Here is a 24,854-nt window from a genome sequence, read left to right on the forward strand (position 1 = left end):
GAAAGGCACATTTGTGCTTGTGTGTGGGGTCGCCCCCCCCCCCCCCCGCAAATGGCACTCATGCCCCCAGGCAAAAAACGGCTGCATCCCTTTGCTGTTTTCTGCTCTCTCTTTTGCCAAGGGAAAGGTGCGTGGAGAGTTCAAGAGAAGGTTTCTTCAGAGAACAAATCTCTGCGGTGTCGTTGTGATAATCTGCCCCTTCACAAATGTTCAGCTGGAGCAGAGATTTTGGAGGTGCAGAAATAAGCACACGTAGCATACTGAACCTGCCTTCAACAACTTCGTGCTCTCTTCAGGTGTTTGTGGACTACAGCTCCCATCACCCTCCAGCTGTCGCAGCTGGGGGCCAGCCGGCTTGGGTTGATGGGACTTGTAGTTCAAAACATTTGGGGAGAGCATGAAGCTGGCGAAAGCTGTACTGGGTTTACATCACAATCCTTATCCAAAACAGTTCTGATCCCAAACAAATACAGGCTACTCTCAAGAAGTTTTAAATTAAATAAAAAAAGTTTTATTACATTTTTATATTTTGCTGGAAGCCACCCAGAGTGGCTGGGGAAACCCAGCCAGATGGGTGGGGCATAAGTAATAAAATTATTAGCATTATTATTCATATATATATATATATATATATATATATATATATACACACACACACACACTCTCTCTCTCTCTCTCTCTCACACACACACATATATATATGATTTTTATTGGTTTTACATATAATCACATTATGTAACATTGTACCCTCTTATTTTATCTCTTTGGCTCCACTGAGCCTAATGACTTCCCTTCCTCCCTTCTGATGGTTTACAAAATTAAACTTTATATCTTTACAATTCGCTTCGTTTCCTATCCTTGTTATATCATTACCTAAAATATTACCTTACTCAACCTAAATAGGTAGCAATTTCATCCTACAAATCTTCAGATAACCCTGCTAATGATGGTAATTATTATTATTCCTAGGAGTTAGCTCTCCTTACACTCCAGACTGAGGCTAGCAGCATGATTCGATGCATGCCTACTCAGAAGTAAATCCTGTCACGTTTTCATGGAATTTACTCCAGTGGTGAATGCGTAAACCGACTCCCAAGTCAGTTTCAGGTATTTCGGTCCCATCTGCGCTAAACATTTTAAAGAGTATCATACCACTTTTAAAGTTGTGGCTCCACCCCCCCCCCAAAAAATTCCTAGGAACTGTAGTTTGTTAAGGGTGTTAAGAATTGTTAGGAGACCCCTAACACCTCAAGGTCTGCTTCTCCCCATATGAACCAATCCGGACTCTGTGCTCATAATCTGAAGCCCTTCTTCATGTGCCTCCTCCACAAGAGGTCTGGAGGCTGGCAATACGAGAGCAGGGCCTTTTCTGTGGTGGCTCCTCGTTTGTGGAATCCTCTGCCCCGGGAGGTTCAGCTGGCATCTTGCTTTTATATGTTTAGGCACCAGGCGAAAAACGTTCTTCTTCCATCAGGCCTTTGTCTGATTAACATTCTATGGCCTTTTAAGTGTGTTTGTGAATGGGGGGGAGAGCTATAGTTTTGTTGTTTTTCTTTTAACTATTTATTTGTGTTTTTTATCTTGTATTTTTTTATCTTGGGAATGACTGCCCTGCGATCTTTTGACGAAATATATAAATCTAATTAATAAAGCAATTAATAAATATTGCCCTCACTGAGCTACAACTCCCGGAGATCCCTGGGAAGAGGGTTTGATTGTTAAACCACTCCAGGGAATTGTAGTTCTTTGAGGGGAATACAGCGGTACCTCAGGTTAAGAACTTAATTCGTTCTGGAGGTCCGTTCTTAACGTGAACTTTGGCTAATGGGGCCTCCCGCTGCCTCCGCGCGATTTCTGTTCTCATCCTGAGGTAAAGTTCTTAACCTGAGGTACTATTTCTGGGTTAGCGGAGTCTGTAACCTGAAGCGTCTGTAACCTGAAGCGTCTGTAACCCGAGGTACCACTGTAGCGAGGTCTCTCAGCAAACCCATAACAAACTGCAGCTCCCTGGATTCTCTGGGGAAAGCCATGATTGTTTTAAAGAGCTATGATACTGCTTTGAGTGCCGATGGGGACTTTGAAGGCAGGTGTGCTACTCTGCGATGGTATCGCAGGATTTCAGGGGATCTTGTGTAGACCATCCTTAGCGCCACATTCAGAGAGGACCAGGCTATCTGGTCCTCGCTGCTAGCCATGATGTCGGCCGGAGCATGTCTCTGCGCACCAGTCATCAGGAATCACAGGTGGAGAGAGTGGCTGTTGCGCCCGGGTCCTCCTGCTTGCGGACTTCCCACGCAGCCACCTTGTCGGCTGCTGTCAGAACAGGATGCTGGACTTCGGCCTGATCCATCAAGGCTTTCCTCATCCCCTTGTGTCCTCTGTCTCAAGGCAGGGAATCTTCTTTCGTTCCCTGCACTCTGTGCAGCTCCTCCTCCTCAGCTCCGGCCTCCTGCTGCGTTGCTCCAAACGCATCTCAGATGCTCCAAATTAGCAAAGTACCCCTTCCATCACGGGGATTGGTGCCTTGTCACGGAGAACCTCCCTGCTTCTAATTTGTGGTCCCCCATTGTTTGCGCCTGACTCATACAACGCAACCCCCTCCTATTAATTTGTTTTTGCCGAGTAAGGAAAAGATAAGCCCTCAGAGGGAGGTGCGCTGGCCTCCTTGTGGAGGGGACTCTGAGAGGGTGGCGGTGGTGTGAGGGGCAGGGAAGACAGCCGAGACTGAGCTTCTTCCCACACCAAAGCAGCCTTGAGAAACTCCGGCAGGAAAAGCCGCAGCCCATGGGGCCTGACACAGATAATCCTGTCCCTGCCTTTGCCTCCCAGGCCTTAAAGCCCACTGCCTCCTTCAAAACCTTTCTGGGACAACCTTTGCCTTTTGCTGGCCACCTCTCTGCTGCTTGGTGTGGGAGCTGGTGGGTGAATCTGCGTGGACGGGGCTACACGACTGCATGACAAGGACGGTCACCTTACGAAGTTGAGCTTGCTTTCTTCCTCCTCCCTCCCCCTCCTTTCTTCCTCCTGCGTGATTGTCAGCCACAGGGTGGAGATGGTCTTACGAGTGATTTCCGCAAGCTTGCTGTGGGAGAGCACCTTTCAGCTCAAGAGCAGGGATGTAGACTCAGGTTTCGGAGATAGGAAAGCCAGGCTCAGATAATAATAATAATTTATTATTTCTACCCCGCCCATCTGGCTGGGTTTCCCCAGCCACTCTGGGCGGCTTCCAACCGAATATTAAAAACAATACAGCGTCAGACATTAAAAACTTCCCTAAACTGCGCCGCCTTCAGTTGTCTTTTAAAAATAAAATAGTTGTTTATTGCCTTCACATCTGCTGGGAAGGCATTCCACAGGGCAGGTGCCACTACCAAGAAGGCCCTCTGCCTGGTTCCCTGTAACCTGGCTTCTCGCAGTGAGGGAAGGCCGTCAGAGCTGTACCTCAGTGTCCAGGCTGGATGATGGGGGTGGAGAGACTCCTTCAGGTATACTGGACCGTATCCTGAAAGTACATTCCCAATATATAGAAGTCAATGCTATAGGAGTGACACGCTTGGTTTTCACTTGCACCGAAAGGGGATTGAAGCGGGGCAAGTGATCAGGGCTGGGGTCAGCGCCCAGCATTCTTGGACAGCTCCAGCAACAACGGAGCAAGGCCCATCATGGATGTCTCACCCGGCCCCACCTGCCCCCCAGCCCTCCATGCAGTGAAAACAAAATGCTTGCTTACAAAGCTATTGTTCTGCCAACTTTACTCTACGTTTGTGAAACATGGACCACTTATAAACACCATCTCCAGCTCCTCAAAAGATTCCATCAACGGTGTCTCTGAAAAACTTTACACATCACTTGGGAAGACAGGCAAACTAATACCAGTGTACTGGAAGAAGCAAAGATCACCAGTGTTGAAGCAATAATTCTTCAACATCAACTTCGTTGGACTGGTCATGTTGTGCGGATGCCTGATTATTCCAAAACAACTACTCTATTCCGAACTTAAAAACGGAAAGCGTAGTGCTGGTGGTCAACAAAAAAGGTTTAAAGACTGTCTCAAGGCAAATCTTTTAAAAAATGTAGTATAAACACCAACAATTGGGAAACACTGGCCTGCGAGCACTCCAATTGGAGAACAGCCTTTACCAAAGTTGTCATGGGCATTGAAGACACTCAAACTCAGGACGCAAGGGAAAAACGTGCTAAGAGGAAGGCACGCTTGGTAAATCCACACCGTGATCAACTCCAGCCCAGAAACCAGTGTCCCCACTGTGGAAGGACGTGTGGATCCAGAATTGGCCTCCACAGTCACTTATGGACTCACTGTTAAAACCGTGTTTATGGAAGAGAATCTTACTCGGCTACGAGTGATCGCCAGAGAAGAAGCGTGTGTTTTTTGCACGCATTGAACACATGACAAACTACACCTGCTGAAATTCTCTCTTGTATATACCTGTTCGAGTTGCAGAAGCCCCTTTCTCTTTCCCCCCTCTGTCCACCCTACCTGTTACCTTTGTGGTGCCGGGTGAAGATCTTTTATCTGCTCTGTCCTTTGAGCTGTTGTTACCACAGGTTCGTTTTTAATTTTGCCGGCTTTGGGTGCATGTCGTTTAAACATAAAAAGTCTGCTTCTTCCTACGCCATCCTTTTCGAGGTTTCTTGTTATTGGCTGTTTTACGTGATTGTAAGCCCCTATTGTTTATTTATTTATTTAATTTGTATGCAAACACACACATCCCTTCATCTGCAGACCTCAGGGCGGTTCACAGCATAAACTATGAGAATGTAAATGTGTGTTCATTTTGTATGTTTATGTTGTGAACCACCCTGTGATCTTTGGATGAAGGGTGGTATACAAATTTAAATAGATCAATAAATAAATATTACACACACAAACATGCAATTGAATAATAATTATTAATAAATGCCATTTATTGGTCGCTTTATACCACTGTTTGGGTCTCCAGCTGTTTTTGGACTACAACTCCCATCATCCCTGACCACTGGTCCTGCCAGCTAGGGATGATGGGAGTTGTAGTCCCAAAACAGCTGGAGACCCGTGTTTGGCAAACCCTGCTTTATACAAAAGGAAAAGTCTCAAAATGGCTTGACAAGAAATAAAAATAATAATACATCTAGTTTTGGGGCTTTTTTTAAAAAAAGGATTCTTGCTGCATGTTCCACACAGTCCAGATTATTATTTTTTGTTTATTTCAAAATGCACATCAAAGCAACACTTTTCTTAGGACCAACTGGGAGGGCAGGGGGAAGCATTGTCAAACCATGAGCAAGCTTTCAGGATTAGCTAAGGCCCTCTTCGTTTTCACGGGGAGAATTTCACATGGCTGCTGTCTCTATGAGGTGGCCAGGTGCAGATGAGGACTCTGCGTTTTCCCAGCCATTGCCCACAGCTGCCCAAAGACAACCGCGTGGTTAGCCCTGCGTTCATTAAGAGGCAGCTGCCGCCCTGTGTCACAGAAGGGACATCGGAGAGATCTGATTGTGGGCTGAGCAATGGTGCATCAAAGAAAAGAACCCTAAAGGGATGAAGGGGGAGGGGGGTTTCAGGCTGCGAATTTTCACCCTGTCATGGCTCCGCTGGCTTCGCTCAATCCTTGGAACAGACAGAGATACCTTGGGTTTGATCTCTCATCCCAGCACAGTCGGATTCTGGCCCCATCTGCATTCAAAGCAAAATCTTATCAGCCCTCCTGTGGCACGATGGATCAGTGCGTCTGGATGATAGCAGGAAGGTTGGTGGTTCAAGCCCACCCAGGGATGGCTTTGGGCATGGTTCCTGCATTGCAGGGGGTTGGACTAGATGACCCTTGTGATCCCTTCCAACTCTATGATTCTGTGATAACCTTGGTTCTCAGTCCGTTCCAAAACCAAAGTGCTCTAAAACCAAGGCGTGCTTTCCCATAGAAAGTACACTGGTACCTCGGGTTACAGACGCTTCAGGTTACAGACTCCGCTAACCCAGAAATAGTACCTTGGGTTAAGAGCTTTGCTTCAGGATGAGAACAGAAATTGTGCTCTGGCAGCACGGCGGCAGCAGGAGGCCCCATTAGCTAAAGTGGTGCTTCAGGTTAAGAACCTTTTCAGGTTAAGAACAGACCTCCAGAACGAATTAAGTACTTAACCCGAGTGTCAGGGAACTGGCATCGGAAGGAAGGGAGGTGGAAGGGCTCACACAGGTTGGGAGAGACTCAGCAGCTGAAGAGGGAACCAGTAGGGGGAGAAGGGCTGAGCTGAGGGAAAGTGAGCAGGAGGGATGGCTCCGAGACACTTCCAGCGAAAACAGTGGGGAGGTTTCAGGACCTCCTGTAGGGACACCCACTCCTCGCCGGAAACTGTCACGCAGGGAGTCCAGAAGACGTGTTTCCGTTAAGGAGCTTTTATGTTGGAAGCGATTCCAAAAGCAACCACTGTCGGAATCTGCAAGCGACTGACGGAGCCATGTTTAAGGGGCTCCGTTACAGACAGAGGTTTGGAAACATGACCAAACTCTGAGGGACTTGGATTTTACGCACAAGCAGCTCATCGTCCCATCACACCGAGGTACCACTGTAATGCGAAATGGATTAATCCATTCCAGACTTTTAAAAACAACCCCTAAAGCAGCAATTTAACAGGAATTTTACTATCTAACGAGACCATTGATCCATAAAATGAAAGCAATAAACAATGTGCTGCAGTCACACAGTCAATCAGTAGCTGAACTGGGTTCCACACAGTCACCAAAACAAAAAAGCTGCAAAAACAAAATAGCAAAATAAATAGCAAAAACAGACAGACTTTAGTATAACTCAAAACTGAAGTGTGGCACTCAAATTGGCAGCATAACATTCAAAATGGAAGTGTGGCACTCAAAACAGAGCATATTTGGCTTCCGAAAAACATTCGCAAACCAGAACACTTACTTCAGGGTTTGCAGTGTTTGGGTTCAAAGTTGTTTGAGTACCAAGGCGTTTGAGAACCAAGGCACCACTGTACTGTGATTCTGTGACCACTTTAAACAGTCATGGCTTCCCCCAAAGAATCCTGAGAATTGCAAGTGTGCTGTGAGTTGTTAGTAGACCCCCTATAACCAGGGGCAGACCTTTGTCATGTGCCCTGTGCAAGGCCAAAATTTGACGCTGCCCCCCTCCCTCCAGCCTTCCCAAAGATGGAAGTGCTAGCTAGGCTTTGGGAAGTAAGCAGGAGGACTCTAGGACCCCGTTGGAGCCTCCACACCTCCTTCCCAATGCCCAGCACTTACTAGGTAGGCACCCCATTGGCCCCTATGCCCACCTCTGCTATTATGATTTCAGGAGCCACAATTCCCAGAGTTCCCTATGAAGAGGATTCCGCTCTGGGAATTGTAACTCTGCAAGGGGAGCCAGAGGGTCTCATCACAACTCTCAGCACCCTTAGGAAGCCGGTTACCTTAGTTATCAGGGTTATTTGGGGGAAGCTATGGCTGTTCAGGAGGGATGCAGGTGGCGCTGTGGGTTAAACCACAGAGCCTAGGACTTGCCGATCAGAAGGTCGGTGGTTCGAATCCCCGCGATAGGGTGAGCTCCCATTGCTCAGTCCCTGCTCCTGCCCCCCCCAGCAGTTTGAAAGCACGTCCAAGTGCAAGTAGATAAATTGGTACCGCTCCGGCGGGAAGCTAAACGGTGTTTCTGTGCGCTGCTCTGGTTCGCCAGAAGCGGCTTAGTCATAGAATCATAGAATCATAGAGTTGGAAGAGACCACAAGGGCCATCGAGTCCAACCCCCTGCCAAGCAGGAAACACCATCAGAGCACTCCTGACATATGGTTGTCAAGCCTCTGCTTAAAGACCTCCAAAGAAGGAGACTCCACCACACTCCTTGGCAGCAAATTCCACTGTCGAACAGCTCTTACTGTCAGGAAGTTCTTCCTAATGTTGAGGTGGAATCTTCTTTCTTGTAGAAAGTCATGCTGGCCACATGAGCCGGAAGCTGTACGCCGGCTCCCTCGACCAATAAAGCGAGATAAGTGCCGCAACCCCAGAGTTGGCCACAACTGGACCAGGGAGTCTTCTCTTCTCATGAGGCGGCCAAAGTATTGGAGCCTCAGCTTCAGGATCTGTCCTTCCAGTGAGCACTCAGGGCTGATTCACACACACACACACACACACACACACACACACACACTTGTAAATCTGTCTGTACTTTGTTACCCAGAGCTCAAATGTACGACATTTCACACATATGCAATACATACAGGCCAGGGCAAAAAATAAATAAATAGGGGGTCTTATTCCTATGAGGGGGGCAAGCTTTATTCCACATCCGGCATTGGCAAACTCTGGCCCTTCAGATGTTTGAGACTACAATTCCCATCATCCCTAGCTAACAGGACCAGTGGTCAGGGATGATGGGAATTGTAGTCCCAAACATCTGCAGGGACGGAGTTTGCCTATGCCTGTTCCACATGTTAGATGTTTGAAAGGTAGAGGAAACAATGGGGTAGGGCAAGCCTTCTCCCCCACCCTCCTCTCTCAAATACCATGTAGATAACTATGTTCAGAACGTCTAGGGGGCTTCTAGGCCACACTGACACAAACCCTCTTGTTCCTAGAGCCCCGAAACTTGTTGCTTTCTGTGGGGCTGAGCCTGGCACTCTGCATCCTGTATTGAATCAATGCAGCGTGCAGCATTCCACACTGAAATACGGGACGATCCCGTATTATACAGGACAGGTGGCAACCGTACCTGTATACCTCTGAATATTTCTGAATGGGAGGGTGCTGTGGCATCTGTTTGCGGGCTTCCCACAGGCATCTGGTTGGCCACTGATATTGGATTCTGGATTTTGAAGGCCCATTAGCCTGATCCAGTAAGACTCTCCTTGTGGCACTGGTGATGAGCCTGTGGCCCTCAAATATGTTTCCGGATTCCCATGCCAGCACTGACCATGAGGCCAGGAGACCGGAGCGCAGTTGCAGGCAGAAACACCTGCTACCGGGGGGGGGGGTTCATGTGAAAGTGGCCGTGCTGCCTGCAGGACATTCAGGTGTTCTCTTCTTCCAACTATACTTTGAACTAGGTGTGCTTTGGAGTCTTACATGTAACCTATGATTTCACTTTCATTCCACCAAGGAGTTCATGTCAGTATTCGTCAATGTTCTTTTTCTAAACAAAAGTTTTAATCATTGATGCATCTTCCGTTTCTGTGACTTCAAATGATATTATACTCATCAGCCAAGGTCTCAAACTATTGCTCTTGCTGAAAGCAAGGTGAAAGAGCAATGTTGTCCATCTTCCGAGGGTTGCAAAATCACCTGCTGAGAACTATTTTTGAAATTTTGGGCATTTAGAACTCATGAATCAGAGAGTTCTGCAGAAGAAGGGATGACCAATGAGGAAAGGTGATCATTCTACATCTGGCATGTGAGAGGTTCATAGACCTTCACTGAACAACCCGGATTATATTTGACTTCACTTTCTTCATGTTTGTATACATGTTGTTGATACATGGCTATCATGACAATCTTTCAGTTCCTGGATTCAACAAGCTGAAGTTTCTGAATTGTGCAGGTTTTGTGCAAGGTTGTATCTTCTAAGTTTTAGATTTTTGTACCTAAGGGAGGAACTCAATATGTTGTCGGTGCAAACAGACCAATCTCCCCTCGTAATTATCGTTAAGGGTTAAGCAGGAGTATTATTAAACCAAGAACTTTATTTAAACAAGCTTTCTTCAACTCCTAACTCTCTCTGATCCTCCTGCTCTTTGTCTATATACCATATTTTTTGCTCTATAAGACTCACTTTTTCTCTCCTAAAAAGTAAGGGGAAATGTGTGTGCATCTTATGGAGCGAATGCAGGCTGTGCAGCTATCCCAGAAGCCAGAACAGCAAGAGGGGTTGCTGCTTTCACTGCGCAGCGATCCCTCTTGCTGTTCTGGCTTCTGGGATTCAGAATATTTTTTTTCTTGTTTTCATCCTCCAAAAACTAGGTGTGTCTTGTGGTCTGGTGCGTCTTATAGAGCGAAAATACGGCACTTTCTGGGCCGAATGACTTCTTGGTAGCTGTTCCCTTAACCTGTGTCTTCCCTCTCTGTGTCATTAAATTGAAACTTGAGATAGACTCCAATATGAAGCTGGCGAGAACTCCCAAAAGAAGGGCACCAATAGCCTGGCAGAACCACTGAAGCTGGAACTGGCTAGTCTAATAATAATAATAATATTATAATAATTTATTATTTATACCCCAGCCACTCTGGGCGGCTTCCAACCAAAGCTCTACAAGCAAAAGGCATAATTGCCCCACGTAGATAATACTACAGCATAGATCAGCAGCCTAGTTATTCTCCTAACCCTCTTGCTTAGTTCCACATACAGTGGTACCTCGGGTTACAAACGCTTCAGGTTACATACGCTTCAAGTTACACACTCCACTAACCCAGAAATTCAGGTTAAGAACTTTGCTTCAGGATGAGAACAGGAATCATGCTCCGGTGGCGTGACGGCAGCAGGAAGCCCCATTAGCTAAAGTGGTGCTTCAGGTTAAGAACAGTTTCAGGTTAAGAACAGACCTCCAGAACAAATTAAGTACTTAACTCGAGGTACCACTGTACATTGATGCGCTCCCCACCATGCACTGTTCTGGGGGTTCTCCTGAACCCCCTCCCCCAAGCCAATGTGATGAGAGAGGAGGGAAAGCTCCATGGTGCTAGCAGAAATCCCCGTGTGGGCTTCTCCTTAGCAGGACCCGTTAGTTGAATTTAGCCTCGTTTTTTAAGTCTTGCGTTTATGATCAATTTAAATTCCGCTCTCGTCACATGCTTATATAAACATTGCAAATACATTTCTTCTTGTTTTGCAATGCAGCTGTTAAGTTGACTTTATAAGATGGTGAAAAATGCAATATATTTTTCATCTAAGCTTCCCCCCCCCCTTTTTTTTTTGTTTACCTTGACCTTTGTGGTCTGTGTTCTTTGTTTCTGGTGCGCAGTCAATTATATTTTATCTCCGTTCTGGTTTGTTTTGGAGAAAGGAATTGTGCCCATCTGCCTGTGTGTGTCTGCCTCTCTCTCTCTCTCTCTCTCTCTCTCTCTCTGTGTGTGTGTGTGTGTGTGAGAGAGAGAGAGAGAGAGAGAATTGGGGAGAGAATGAAAGAGAAGACCTTTCATCTCACGCCCTCCACTCTCCATATCATATCATTAACCATTCCAGACATTCCTGAGCAGAGAGGTCTCCACCTGCAACAGGGACGCCTCAACCTTGGTGTATCAAGCAATTTGAATGCAAATGAATTTGGTCTTTTGGTGGGGAGGGGCAGCTTCAAGAGCGGAACAGAATCCTGAGAGAGACTGATAACGGGTGGAAGAAAGGTGTGTGCCTTTGTAGGGGGTTAGGGATGAGTTAGGAATGACCAGGCAGTGGAGATTAACTAAAGAAGAGGGTTGCATTGTGATCCTTCTCTCTTTCGCCCCTTTTGCTACGGATCTCTTCCTGAAGGCGATCCTGCATCTGTACACGGGGAGAGGAGGTTGACAATATGTTCCAGAATAAGAGCAGCCGTGCAGAGTATCCCAATAGCCTGCCTTTGCTCAGCATCTCTGCTTTATAGAGAGGAGCAGGGGTGTGTGGTTTTTTTGGGGGGGGGGCAGGAAGGGCATAATAGCTCAGTCATGGAGCATGTGGTTTGCATGCATAAAACCTCAGCTGGATTTCAGGTTGTAGCATAGTGCTCAGGAACCATTTCCAGCCTCCCTAAGTCTGAGGAGGGAGAAAGAGACTGCATGATGGTCACCAGCCATGATAGTTACGCTCTGACTCTACAGTTGGGGCAGCAATGCTTCTGAATAGGTAAAAGGTAAAGGACCCCTGGGCGGTTAAGTCCAGTCAAAGGCAACTATGGGGTTGCGGTGCTCATCTCGCTTTGAGGCCGAGGGAGCCAGTGTTTGTCCACAGAGAGTTTTCTGGGTCATGTGGCCAGCAGGACTAAACCACTTCTGGCACAACGGGACACCGTGACAGAAACCAGAGCGCATGGAAACGCCGTTTACCTTCCCGCCACAATGGTACCTATTTATCTACTCACACTGGCATGCCTTCTAACTGCTAGGGCAGGAGTCAAAAAACTTTTTCAGCAGGGGGCCGGTCCACTGTCCCTCAGACCTTGGTGGGGGGTTGGACTATATTTTTGGGGGGGGAAATGAATGAATTCCTGTGCCCCACAAATAACCTAGAGATTCATTTTAAATAAAAGCACACATTCTACTCATGTAAAAACACCAGGCAGGCCCCACAAATAACCCAAAAATGCATTTTAAATAAAAGGACACATTCTACTCATGTAAAAACACGCTGATTCCCAGACCATTTAGAAGGCGATTAGGCCAGATCTGGCCCCCGGGCCTTAGTTTGCCTACCCATGTGCTAGGGTGACAGGAGCTGGGACAGAGCAACGGGAGCTCACCCCGTTGCGTGGATTCGAACCGCCGACCTTCCTACCAGCAAGCCAGCAAGAGACTCAGTGGTTTAGACCACAGTGCCACCCACGTCCCTGCTTCTGAATACCAGTTGCTGGAGGCCACAGGAGGGGAGTGTGCTCTTGCAGCCGAGAATCATGGGAGCTGTAGTTTGTTAAGGGTGCTGAGAGGGGAGACCCCACCCCAATTCCCCTCACAGAGCTACGGTTCTCAAAGCGGCTTAGCAGTCAATCTCAGGAGCTCCAGGAATGATACCTCTGGGAGGGGAGGGAATAAAGACATTTTGGTGCCTGAGGTGACCCAAAATGGTGTCCCCCTCCCCACCAGGGAAGAAGGGGTGAGTGAAGATCTACATCAGGAACACGGGGAGAGGAAGGAATAAAAATCTGCATCAGGATCTGCTGCCCCTAGGAATCCTGCCACCCAAGGCTTTACTTTGCCTCATGTACAGGTCCTTTGCCAATAGTGCAGGGGTGTTCATTGGGGCTAATTCCAAAAGGCAGGGGCCACCACGCTGAAGGCCCTGACCCCTCGGTGGTCTTGAACACAGATACACCATGTCTATCAACACAGAATCCTGCCTCAAGGCCCACATTTTTCATCAAGGAGCCTTTTCACTAGTTTAAATCAATTAATAAATCACCCTTTCATACTGTAATTCTAGATGGGCAAGCACTGGCCCTCCCATATGCCATTGGACTCCCATCATCCCTGACCTTTGGCAATTCTGGCTGGAGCTGATGTGCGTTTCAAACACCTGGGGAGGCAGGGTTCCTAACTCTGTTCTACAACATCTAAAATCTACTTGCTAGTGTACAAAAATAAAACAGAAGACAATTCCTGCCCGCAGGCATATATAACCTAAATAAGGCAGGCAGACAAGGAGAGTTCTGGGAGGGCCAGTACGATTTTGAGCACAATTCAAAGTGTTAGTGCTGACCTTTAAAGCCCTAAACGACTTCGGCCCAGTATACCTGGAGGAGCGTCTCCACCCCCATCATTCAGCCCGGACACTGGGGTCCAGCTCTGAGGGTCTTCTGGCAGTTCCCTCACTGTGAAAAGTTACAGGCAGAGGGCCTTCTCGGTGGTGGCGCCCACCCTGTGGAACGCTCTCCCATCAGATGTCAAGGAAATAAACAACTATCTGACTTTTAGAAGACATCTGAAAGCAGACCTGTTTAGGGAAGTTTTAAATGTTTGAAGTTTTATTGTGTTTTTAATATTCTGTTTAATAAATTAGTAGTAGTAGTAGTAGTAGTAGCAATAATGATGATGATGATGATGATAGGGCAGGGACGGAATAGCATGATGGGACAGGAATAGCTTGTCATTTTACAGGTTGAACATTTTAAATGGCTCTTTACAAGAAAAAGGGAGAGAGAGAGCTTTGCTCTTCTTAACCTGGCAACCTTTCTGCATTAGGATTCAAACCCCAGATCCTCAATTGCTGGATGCTGGTTTGTGTCCATAGTGCCAGGCTCTGTGGATGCTGTTGGTGATTTTTTAGCCACCCATATGCTCATTGAAGGAGTGGAAGGAGGTGAGGGGTGGGGGGGGGGAGCCTTGAGGCCTCCAGGCACAACATCCCTCCATCTCCATGCTCCCCTCCTCTTTGAGCCCAGCTGCTGCCTCCCTCTCTCTGCCACCTAGGCCAAAAGCCAGGCAAGAGTTCCACATCGCTTCTGCTCTGCGTTTGTGTAAATGTCACTCCTTCCTGCAGGGAGCTGGGAGAGTGTTTTCCAGGACACAGCGCTGGCTACAGTCAACCAGAGACCTCAGCGTTCTCTCTCCCTCTCTCCCAGCACATCTCTCTCAATTCTCCCCAGTGAGAAAACCAAGCTTGAGAAAGAAGTGGGGGTGGGTGGAATATAGGGAACCGGAAAGGATGGATGCGGATGGGGAAACGAACCCCCGTGACGCTTGCACACCGCTCTGGATTCTAAATTGGCTGCTGCCGCTGAAGAGAGAGAGAAAGAGGAGGGGGAGATCTATTTAGTCATTTGCACGCAGCGGAATGTGCTGAATCATCAAGAAGTCGAGCCAAAGGTGTCGCTGCATCTCTCACAACACCTCGCAGAGAGGAGGGCTGGTGGAAGGACACCTTTGACAGACGAACAGGCGGGTGCCGTATCTGCTGAGTCCCTTTCTCTTGAAGGGGAGGAGGAGGAGGAGAAGAAGCTTTGCCCGTGAAAGGAACTCACGTTTTTGTTTTGCCCAAATGTTCTCAGTTTGCCCGCTTCGCTTGAAGAGATGCTGATAATATACGACAGGCACCCCTGGTAGCAGGAGAGCAAGAGAAGATCCCTGCTTGCAGTATAGCCGTCAACATCATCATGATTTTATTATTTATACCCCTCCCATCTGGCTGGGTTTCCCCAGTCACTCTGGGCGGCTTACAACATATCTAAAAACATAATAAAAATACCAATCCTTAAAAACTTCCCTAAACAGGGCTACCTTCAGATGTCTTCCAAAAGTCAGTTAGTTGTTTATTTCCTTAACATCTGAAGGGAAGGCGTTCCACAGGGAGGGCGCTTAGTTCCCTGTAACTTCACTTCTCGCAGTGAGGGAACCGCCAGAAGGCCCTTGGAGTTGGACCTCAGTGTCCTGGCTGAACGATGGGGGTGGAGACGCTCCTTCAGGTATTCTGGGCCAAGGCCGTTTAGGGCTTTAAATGTCAGCACCAACACTTTGAATTGTGCTCGGAAACATACTGGGAGCCAGTAAAGATCCTTTAGGATCAGTGTTATATGGTCCCAGCGGCCACTCCTGGTCACCAGTCTAGCTGCCGCATTCTGGATTAATTATAGTTTCTGAGTCACCTTCAAAGGTAGCCCCACGTAGAGCACATTGTAGTGGTCCAAGCGGGAGATAACCAGGGCATGCACCTGTCTGACGAGAAAGTCTATAGGGTCTCAGCCTGCGTACCAGATGGAGCTGGTAAACAGCCGCCCTGGACACAGAATTGACCTGCGCCTCCATGGACAGCTGTGAGTCCAAAATGACTCCCATCTGGTCTTTTAGGGGCATGGTTACCCCGTTCAGGACCAGGAAGTCCCCCACATCCACCCGCCCCCTGTTCCCCAAGAACAGCGATTCACCTGGTGAGCTTCTCCAATCACCACAGGTCACTGGCTGGGTTTCTACATGCCCCACCAATTTTAAAGGTGCAGGATGGGGGCCCGGAAAGGCGACGACAACCCTACACACATATATTGACTAGTGATAAACAGGTGGCTTGTTTTAGTTGTTTCCCTTTCCGTTGTTTGTTTCTTTTTATTTTCAGATCTTGAGCGTTCATAAATCTTGTTGATTTATAAGTCCTGGTGTCACTACAAGGCCAGCATGTAATGTTCAGTTGTAGCAGCACAGGCCTGGAACATACCGTCAGGACGGAATAGGAGGACTCTAAGAGCCTCTCTCCGGATAAGCCCTGAGATTGATATTATGGCTCAGCTGAGCTGCGCATAATACGATTAAGGAGATGAACTCGGGCGGTTGGTCCCAACAAGATCTCGGCACCTGCAGGGATGTGAGAAATGAGAAATGAAAGGGCAGAGGCTGGATTTTTGCAAGGGGGTGGGTGGGTGGCTTGGAGGTCTGGCTGTAGGTTGGGTTGGTTCGCTCTTAGCAGTTGGACTTAGGATAGGCATGTAGTTGTGGCTGGATTTCAGAGTCATCCGCATCTGTAAAATGTAGCAAATCTGTCGGAGAACAGCTAAGTTAACAGAAGAGAAGGAAACGCTCTCTTCCCTTCTCCTAACCAAAATGTCCTTACAAAAATTTGAACGTGCTGTCTCCTGCTTTGAACATACACATTTATTTCACAACAGTGGATGCTGTACAACAGTGGACTTGGATGAAAGGGTATTGCTTCTAGTAGGCAACCTGTTTGTTGAGCATTCATCCCAATGGGTTTGTGGAAAATTCAAGCGGTGTTAAGTCGCGGCAAGTGCCTTTCCACTCTTTTTAGTGTGTTTTCCACTCACTTCCCTTCAAACGTCCAACCTTTGAGAAAGAGGTTTTGTTACACTAGACCTCCCAAGTCAGCTACCATTGCGCAACCTGAATTTGCCAGGATGCAATGGAATCACACCCCAAAATAGCAGCACTCTGGAAGTGCCCTAAAACAATCTAGCATTCATATTGGTTGGCTTGTTTAATTTATTATTATTATTATTATTATTATTATTATTATTATATTGGTTTCTATGGTTTTGTTTGTTTGTTGCCTAAAAAGGATATTCTGTTTCTTAATGTCTGATGTTTTGTTGTGTTTTTATATTCTTCTTCTTTGGCGATCACTCGTAGCCGAGTAAGATTGTCTTCCATGAACATGGTCTTTACAGTGAGTCCATAAGTGACTATGGAGGCCAATTCTGGATCCACACGTCCTTCCACAGTGGGAACATAGGTTTCCAGGTGGAAGTTGATCATGGTGAGGGTTTGCCAAGTGTGGCTTCTTCTTAGCACGTTTCTCCCTTGCGTCCTGAGTTTGAGTGTCTTCAAAACCCATGGAGAGACCTGGTTTGAACAAAGACATTGGATTCTTATCCCATTATACATGACTAAGCCATTTCTCACCTTCTCACCCCTTGCCTTTTCCTGTAAGACCTATTACAGTCGTTAAGAGTCGTCAGCAGGCTCATCTCAGCTATCTGCCAATCTCCCATTCCCACCACCCTTCTGAGTAATACCCCTCCCCACCTTCTCACTATATAGAAGGATCTGGCAACTTCTGTTTCAGTGTATCTGAAGAAGTGTGCTTGCACACGAAAGCTCATACCAAGAACTGACTTAGTTGGTCTTAAAGGTGCTACTGGAAGGATTTTTTTATTTTGACTATGGCAGACCAACACGGCTACCTATCTGTAATTCAAAACCCATGACACCTTTGGTAAAGGCTGTTCTCCAACTGGCGCACTTGCAGGCCACTGTTTCCCAGTTGTCGGTGTTTATACTACAGTTTTTTTAGATTTGCCTTGAGAGAGTCTTCGAACCTCTTTTGTTGACCACCAGCATTACGCTTAGCATTTTTAAGTTCGGAATAGAGTAGCTGTGTTTTTATATATCCTGCAAGCTGCCCAGAGTGGCTGGGGAAACCCAGCCAGGTGGGCGGGATAGAGCCATTTAGGTCGACTTAATTATTTTAAAAGGTGGAAAATACAGTGTCTTCTTTAGTTATAGGTTTTTAAGCCTCTCCCATCCTCTCGCACCCCAGCCTCCGCCCGAACCTCCTTAGCCGAGATTTTAAAAGAATTCCCCTCCTCCCCTTGCTCTGTGTTGTACCTGAGAGTGTGTGTGTGAGTGTGTATGTATATATAAGCATCTTGTCAAGGTAAGAATAGCTAGGATGATGACTCACATTCCTGTCTGGTTCTAGCTAATGAGCATCCTTCCACACACCCAGCGCAGGTTTCAAATGTCTCCAACCAGGCTTGTTCCTCCCTCCACATTCAGCCCAGGCAGAGGTCCCACAACTGACGTTGTGCTGCAAAAGCAGAGGGTGGTCTACAGGGGAAGGTGTAAACACAACACCCCACACTGTATCAGCAGCACACAATCTGGTGAACGAGGCCTGAGCCTCTGGCGGAGTGGGGTGGCGATGGGGGCCTCCTCTCTTCTTTATCCTCAACCCCGTGACGCAGTCTGACCGACTGCTGAAAATGAGTTGGAGTCAATCAAGCACCTCGATATGAATGAACAAAAAGGAACTCTTTGGCTGCTGTCATGCCTCTGGCTGTAGGATCCCACACAGCGGAAACAGGCAAAGCAGATTATGCAGACAAAAGCGTGGTCCGGGAGACAGAATATTCTATACCTGCAGCATCTCTTGACGGATGCCTATGCAAATCACCCCACCTTTTCTCTTGCAATCCACCAAGATCGGGGCTGCTGGTAGCAATCTGCAGAAGTAATTAAAAACTAAGCGCCCCTAAGCACACAGAGAGCACATTTCCTTTGCAAATGAGTAACCGTGGTTCGTCGCCATACAAGAGGGTTTCTATGGGGAAAGTGGGGTCTGCTTCGAGCGTAGGTTCAGCTCCGGCTCCTTGTTCTTCAGAAATGAAGCGGCAATCTAAGGAAGGAGAATCTATCATGTCACCAGCCCCTTTCCCGTGGTGTTTAGTCTAAACATGCATTCCTATAGTTAAAAAGGATTTTCTTCTTGGGCTGGTCTTGGTTGTTAACGGGAAAATCCAAGGGCTCCCTTGGACAAAAACAAAGACACCAACCAGGATAACTTGGAGCAAAACAGCAGCCTGTAAGCTTGGCCTTTGTTGAACTGTTGCAACAGGGTGCTCCCCTCACTTGCAGGAGAGAGGAAAGACCCAGAAAAAATGGTGTGCAAGGTCTTATAAAGACTTTTGAAATTCCCATCCTGTAGATCAAGCCCACCCCCAGAAACATCATGCATACATCACAGAAAGGAGGGGTTGAGGGAGGAGTTGTGGTGGTAACCTGAGTGTCCTGTCACCTGGCTGGGTCCCCCTTTCCCCCCCCCATGAGTACTTTCCAGGTGACAGAGGGGAGTTTGCAGTTTCCTGCCCCCAGAGGGAAGAGCTGATTATTGTCCTTTGTTCCAGTCCATGCCGAATCCACTCCCATATGCAAGTTCTTTGTGATCTTGATGGTCTTTTGTCTAGGACCATCAGGGTTGGCATAGCAACTGGGCAGGGCTCCTGTGTATGTACTGGTATGCTCAAGGATTATGGCTGCCCTGTATCAAACCTTCCCCATTTTGTAGTCCTTCCTTCATGGAGTAAAATAAAAGTGGAACAGTGCAAATCCGATGTATGATTGATTTTCTATGAATTTATAACAGAAGCGTAGCATATGTAGTGTGTGAGTGTGTGTGAAGGTTGTACAAACTGAATGATTGGGGGGGTGTTTCCTGCTACAGGTGGAGAGGGTCAAAGCAACATCTCCTTTCCGGGACCCTTTAAAATATTAGGAGACTGTTGTCCTATCTCCTTTCAATATGTCCTGTTAAATAGCTTAATGCACCTATTTTAGTCTTCTGCCATACATTTTTCCACCAACGCTAAGGCTTTTATGTATATCCTACAGCACAACGACATCCAGAGAAGCTTAGCCTCTGTCTCAAAAAAAAAGGTTTCTAGACCTTATGAATGTAAGGATAGAACCTGAAAACATGTGAGCAGTACCTGAGCCCTTGGATAGCAGCTGAGTAAGGCTTTCAGGGGTCAGAGGGCAGGATGTGAATTCTTTGCCAAGCTCCTGGCACTGCTGCCCCCCTGCCCCTTAGAATTGGGCAGAATAGACGCATGCATGCATGACAAACTGAAAAGTGCATAATATAGTAGTGCAAGCAGTCTCTGTTTGGTGCAGAATTCGGGTTATGTAAGCGAGCTTGAGAATTTGCATAGAATAAAGTATTGTTGTGAGAGTCGGAGGCTGAAGGGCTGGACTAGAGCCTGTCTTAAAAGTCCCTTGGCAAAGCTGCCAGGTCCCTCCTTCGTCGTGAAAACAACAGGCAAATGGTCCAAAAGGCCTCTATCTGTGCAACCCTTAGAACTGAGGAGGGTGACTTCCTTGCACCTGCATAGGAAACCAAGGGCTGATTTTGAGAAAGAGAGGAGCAGAGATCTGCCTCTGGGCTCTGTGAGTATCTTAGGACGCTACGTCGCCCAACTGCTAGAGATCGGATGTGGAAGCTGTGAACTGCGCCTACCTGTTGGGAGTGTTTCAGCTGCACCTCCACCTATGCGCAACCTGTATATTTGCAAACAAACACAAATGTCGCAAAATGCTGAAAAGGCCTCCAGCGACCTCCTTGTATGAAGGGAACCAAACCTGGGTAAGAGCCGAACCCCTTGGAACATGGTTTGTGGGGGAAGCCTACCTGTATATACCTGTTAGACGTCTTGCAGAGGTCCCGGCTCCTTTCCAGACTGCAAAGCAGAGCAATTGATTTCAGCCCTGTTGCGTTAACCACATACCTCCCCCCCCCCCATTTATTTCTTTGTTCCATCCAGCTCTCTGCCTGGTGCTGGGCTGCATGATATTCCCAGATGGCTGGGATTCAGAGACCGTCAGGGACATGTGTGGGGAGAAGACGGGCAAGTACTCGCTGGGCGACTGCTCCGTGCGCTGGGCTTACATCCTAGCCATCATTGGCATCTTGAATGCCCTCATCCTCTCCTTCCTGGCCTTTGTCCTCGGCAACCGGCAGAACGACCTGCTTCACGAGGAGCTCAAAACAGAGAACAAAGGTGAGTGTCGCTGCCCTCCCCGTGCCCCTCTGTGATGCAGTAGAGCTTCCTCAAGCCCTGAAGCAGATATTGGGAGTGCATAAGGTAGAGCTTTGGAAAGGAGGTGTGAGGGCTCTGACAAGGTCCCAGAGTCCTCCTGCCTCCTTCCCAAAGCATAGTTAGTGCTTCCCCAGCTTTTAGGAGGAGGTGGGAGGGTGACAAGCCAAAGTGCGGCCCACGAGTTGTGTGTAGAAGTACTCTTGCGGCCCACTTGCTATGAACAGTTGGGCAGCCCTTAGATAGAGGGAGCCTACCTTTCCTGGCGCTGTGGGTTAAACCATAGAGCTTAGGACTTGCCGATCAGAAGGTCGGCGGTTCGAATCCCTGCGACGGGGTGAGCTCCCGTTGCTCGCTCCCTGCTCCTGCCAACCTAGCAGTTCAAAAGCATGTCAAAGTGTAAGTAGATAAATAGGTACCGCTCCGGCGGGAAGGTAAACGGCGTTTCCGTGCGCTGCTCTGGTTCGCCAGAAGCGCCTTAGTCATGCTGGCCACATGACCTGGAAAAACTGCGGACAAATGCCAGCTCCTTGGCCTATAAAGCGAGATGAGTGCCACAACCCCAGAGTCGTTCAGGGGTCCCTTTACCTTTACCTTTCCTGAGAAATAACTTCTAGGTTCACCTTTATGCTCTAATGAAGCACAGTCCAAAAAGGTGAGGAAGGGCAGAAACCTTCTCCATCCCTGGTCCAAGAAGGGCATCATTCTCACCCTGCCACATGACCAATCTCGCAAAAACCCAGTGCTCGCAAGGGTTCCCTATCCACCTAAACAGGCTGGCAGAAGTTGCCGCGTGTCGTTTTCTTTGCAAGTTTGCAAATTGATATCTAACGTGGAATTCAGCATGCCGAGAATTTTACTAATTTTTTTTTTTGAAAATAATATTTATTACTTTCCCAACAATTTAAACACTACAAAAAAAGAAAAGAAAAAAAAGAAAAAACAAAACAAACAACAACAAAAATACAATACAATACAAGAACAACACATTAAACTAACAAAATAAAACAAAAACAGTTTAAAACACATCAAAGGATTTCAATATTTTATCTTTCATTCACTTATTTCAATGACCTCCTCACACCTCCCTTTTCGTATTCCACTTCTGTTAGTTGTTTCAGCAATTCCTTTCCATCTTCCTCTGCTTTCTATCCTTTAATTATCTTAACAGATTCTAACCTTATTTTTCCCTTTAATACTCTATTAATCTATTTATACTTAATTCCTTATAACATTTCTACTAAAGCCATATAACTTCATTCCAGCATTTTTCTAACATTCATTAATTTTACAGTATTTCTGTAAATAGTCTTTAAACTTTTTCCAGTCTTCTTCCACCGACTCTTCTCCCTGGTCTCGGATTCTGCCAGTCATTTCCGCCAATTCCATGTAGTCCATCAACTTCATCTGCCATTCTTCCCGGGTGGGTAGAATTTTGCTAATTTTCCTGCCTCCCATGGCTATAGATAATTTTAAAGACAGCCAGGGGCAGTTTGCGGAATCTCAAAAGCCAGCGGGGTGTCTGAAGAGAACCCACCCAATACACACTAGCAAGGGGGTGGGCTTCAGGTGTTGCACCCCTCATTATTTGCCCCTCCCCATAAGCAGAAGGAGACCTGCATGGAGGAAACCAGAGGCGTGTTTGTTTAGTATGTGTGATCTGTTCAGATCAGAGAACTGTGTTGCAGGTTTTTACTGGGTGCAGCGTGCACGCATATAGCATATTAAAGCTGTGCCTTCAATAAGTGAAATACGTCTTATACAAAACAGAAGCAGTTCATTATATATACCAAATTTAGGAAACCTTTGGCCCTCCAAATATTGCTGAGCCGCAGCAAATATGGCCAGTGTTCGGGGATGGTGGGAGCTGTAGTTCAGTGACATGTGGAGTATCAAAGGCTCCCCACACCTGATTATATACACCAGGGATAGGCAAACTCGGGCCTCCAGATGGTTTGGGACTACAACTCCCATCACCCCTGACCACTGGTCCTGTTAGCTAGGGATGATGGGAGTTGTAGTCCCAAAACATCTGGAGGGCCAAGTTTGCCTATGCCACACACACACACACACACACACACACACACACACACTCTCCTTCATGATGAAGGCCAGACTAACTTTCATTTTCATCCAATACTGCTCCCACCCAAGGAAGTAGTTGCTGCAAGGGCTGGAAAGGCAAGAGAAGGTGCACCATTACGTTTACAAAAATGTGAAGCATGCATAAAATGCACACATTCCTGAAAATAACCTTTTAGAAATGCATTACGAGGCGAAAGTGCTTTTAAAAAATGTGTTCACGGTTGTAAAATGGTGTACAAATGTCTGTATTAGGAGAAACCCCTGCTAAAATGCTTTTGAGTTTTCGTTGCAGTTGTACCTCGGTTGCCAAATGGGATCCGTTCCGGAAGTCCGTTCAACTTCCGAAAACGGTTCGACAACCAAGGAGTGTGGCTTCCGATCGGCTGCAGGAGCTTCTTGCACTCAATCGGAAGATGCATCGGACGTTCGGTTTCAAAGAACATTTGCAAACCGGAACACTCACTTCCAGGTTTGCAGCGTTCAGGAGCCAAAACGTTCGAGTCGCAAGGCATTCGGGATCCAAGGTATAACTGTATTTGTATCAGTGCCGGATTTACATATATGCTAAACAAGCTATAACTTAGGGGCCTACTCTCTTGGAGGCCCCTCAAAAAATTAAAGGGGGAAAAAACTGGATGTACATTTCCAAAATATAAGATAAAAAGCAAATTAAATAAAACCTACATACAGTGGTACCTCTGGATGCAAACGGGATCCATTCCGGAGCCCCGTTCGCATCCTGAAGCGAATGTAACACTCAACTGCATGTGCGCAGGTCACGCTTTGCCGTTTCCGCGCATGCTCGTGACGTCACTTTGAGCGTCTGTGCATGCGCGAGCGGCGAAACCCGGAAGTAACATGTTCCGTTACTTCCGGGTTGCCGCGGAGCGCAACCCGAAAATGCTCAACCTGAAGCGTATTCATCCCGAGGTATGACTGTACAGCCACAGTGGCAAATGCCTTTAGATACCTATTAGGTCCATAAATTACCATATAGCATATATTCAACTAAAAAAAAACCAGTGACAATTTGTTGTTGACAAAGGACAGCTGGACATATAAAGGGCCCCATTACCTTCAGTAGCTTGGGGCCTCATCAAACCTAAATCCGGCTCTGATTTATATATATAACAAACTGATGTGGAAATGTGAGATCTGAATTAAGACTAGAGAAAATTGAGAAACTGAGAGAAACTGAAATCGACGGACTTTCCCATCCCTATATACAGACTTAGGATCTCTCTCACACACAGAGACCATTTGTGCTCTTTAAATCAGCCTCCCAGCCCTCCACTTTTGGACCAAGGTGCATTCAAACTCCAGGGTTCTGCTGCTGCCACTCTGAGTCCTTTAGGCCATGGAGGGAAAACAGCGGCCACCTTCTGCTTCTGCTTCTGCTTCCCCTGGCCTTGCCGAGGCTTGGGTGGGAGCCAGGGAAACCGAAGGTGCCTAATTGGAAATGTAATTAATCATAATAAATCTCCTGGCCTCCGGGCTTGGTCCATCTGTTCGAATCAAGACAAGGCAGTCTCGCCAGCCAGAACCCAAGTGCTTGAGCAGCAGTCACTGCTGCTGGGAGGGAACCGCGAGCCAAGCAAATCCCTGCTTTTTGTCGATGCACAGAGAGAAAAACAAAATATTCCTTGTGCACACTTGTCCTGAGGTCAGTAGATCCTGCAGCAACCCACTCGTCTGCGGACCCTACAGTGACTGCCTCCGAAAACAATTACCTTCCCCAGGTCTTTTTCAAACAAGGGATGAATAAGTCACATTAACCCTTTCCCAACCCAAATTAAGCAGCCTTGTATCCTTTCCTTTGTTTGCTAGCTTTGCAGCAATTCCTTATTCCCGAGCATTTATCAGCAATAAGTCAGCGATAATTTGCAGAGCTGCTTCTCCTGCAGATCAAGTGGATTTTAAAGGCAGAGCTTGCAAGAGCTGGTTGGAAGAGTTGGCAGACTTTGTCCAACCTCACATGCCATGAGGCAAGGGAGAAAAGAAAAATAAATATTGCTGCTGCAGCAGCAACAGCGGCAGCAGCAGGAAGACAGGTG

General features: G+C 47.2%; 1 protein-coding gene across 2 annotated transcripts in view; it reads left to right on the forward strand.

Annotated features, from left to right (window-relative positions):
* Window positions 1–24,854, forward strand: part of LHFPL4 (LHFPL tetraspan subfamily member 4) — a 57,676-nt gene that overhangs the window by 27,243 nt on the left and 5,579 nt on the right. For both annotated transcript variants that reach the window (XM_080993350.1, XM_080993351.1), the window contains exon 2: window positions 20,443–20,679. In XM_080993350.1, coding sequence (XP_080849476.1) covers window positions 20,443–20,679 — 237 coding nt within the window. The remainder of the gene's footprint in view (window positions 1–20,442; window positions 20,680–24,854) is intronic.

The sequence above is a fragment of the Podarcis pityusensis genome, assembly GCF_964106645.2.
Source record: "Podarcis pityusensis genome assembly, chromosome: 2".
NCBI classification, from domain to species: domain Eukaryota; kingdom Metazoa; phylum Chordata; class Lepidosauria; order Squamata; family Lacertidae; genus Podarcis; species Podarcis pityusensis.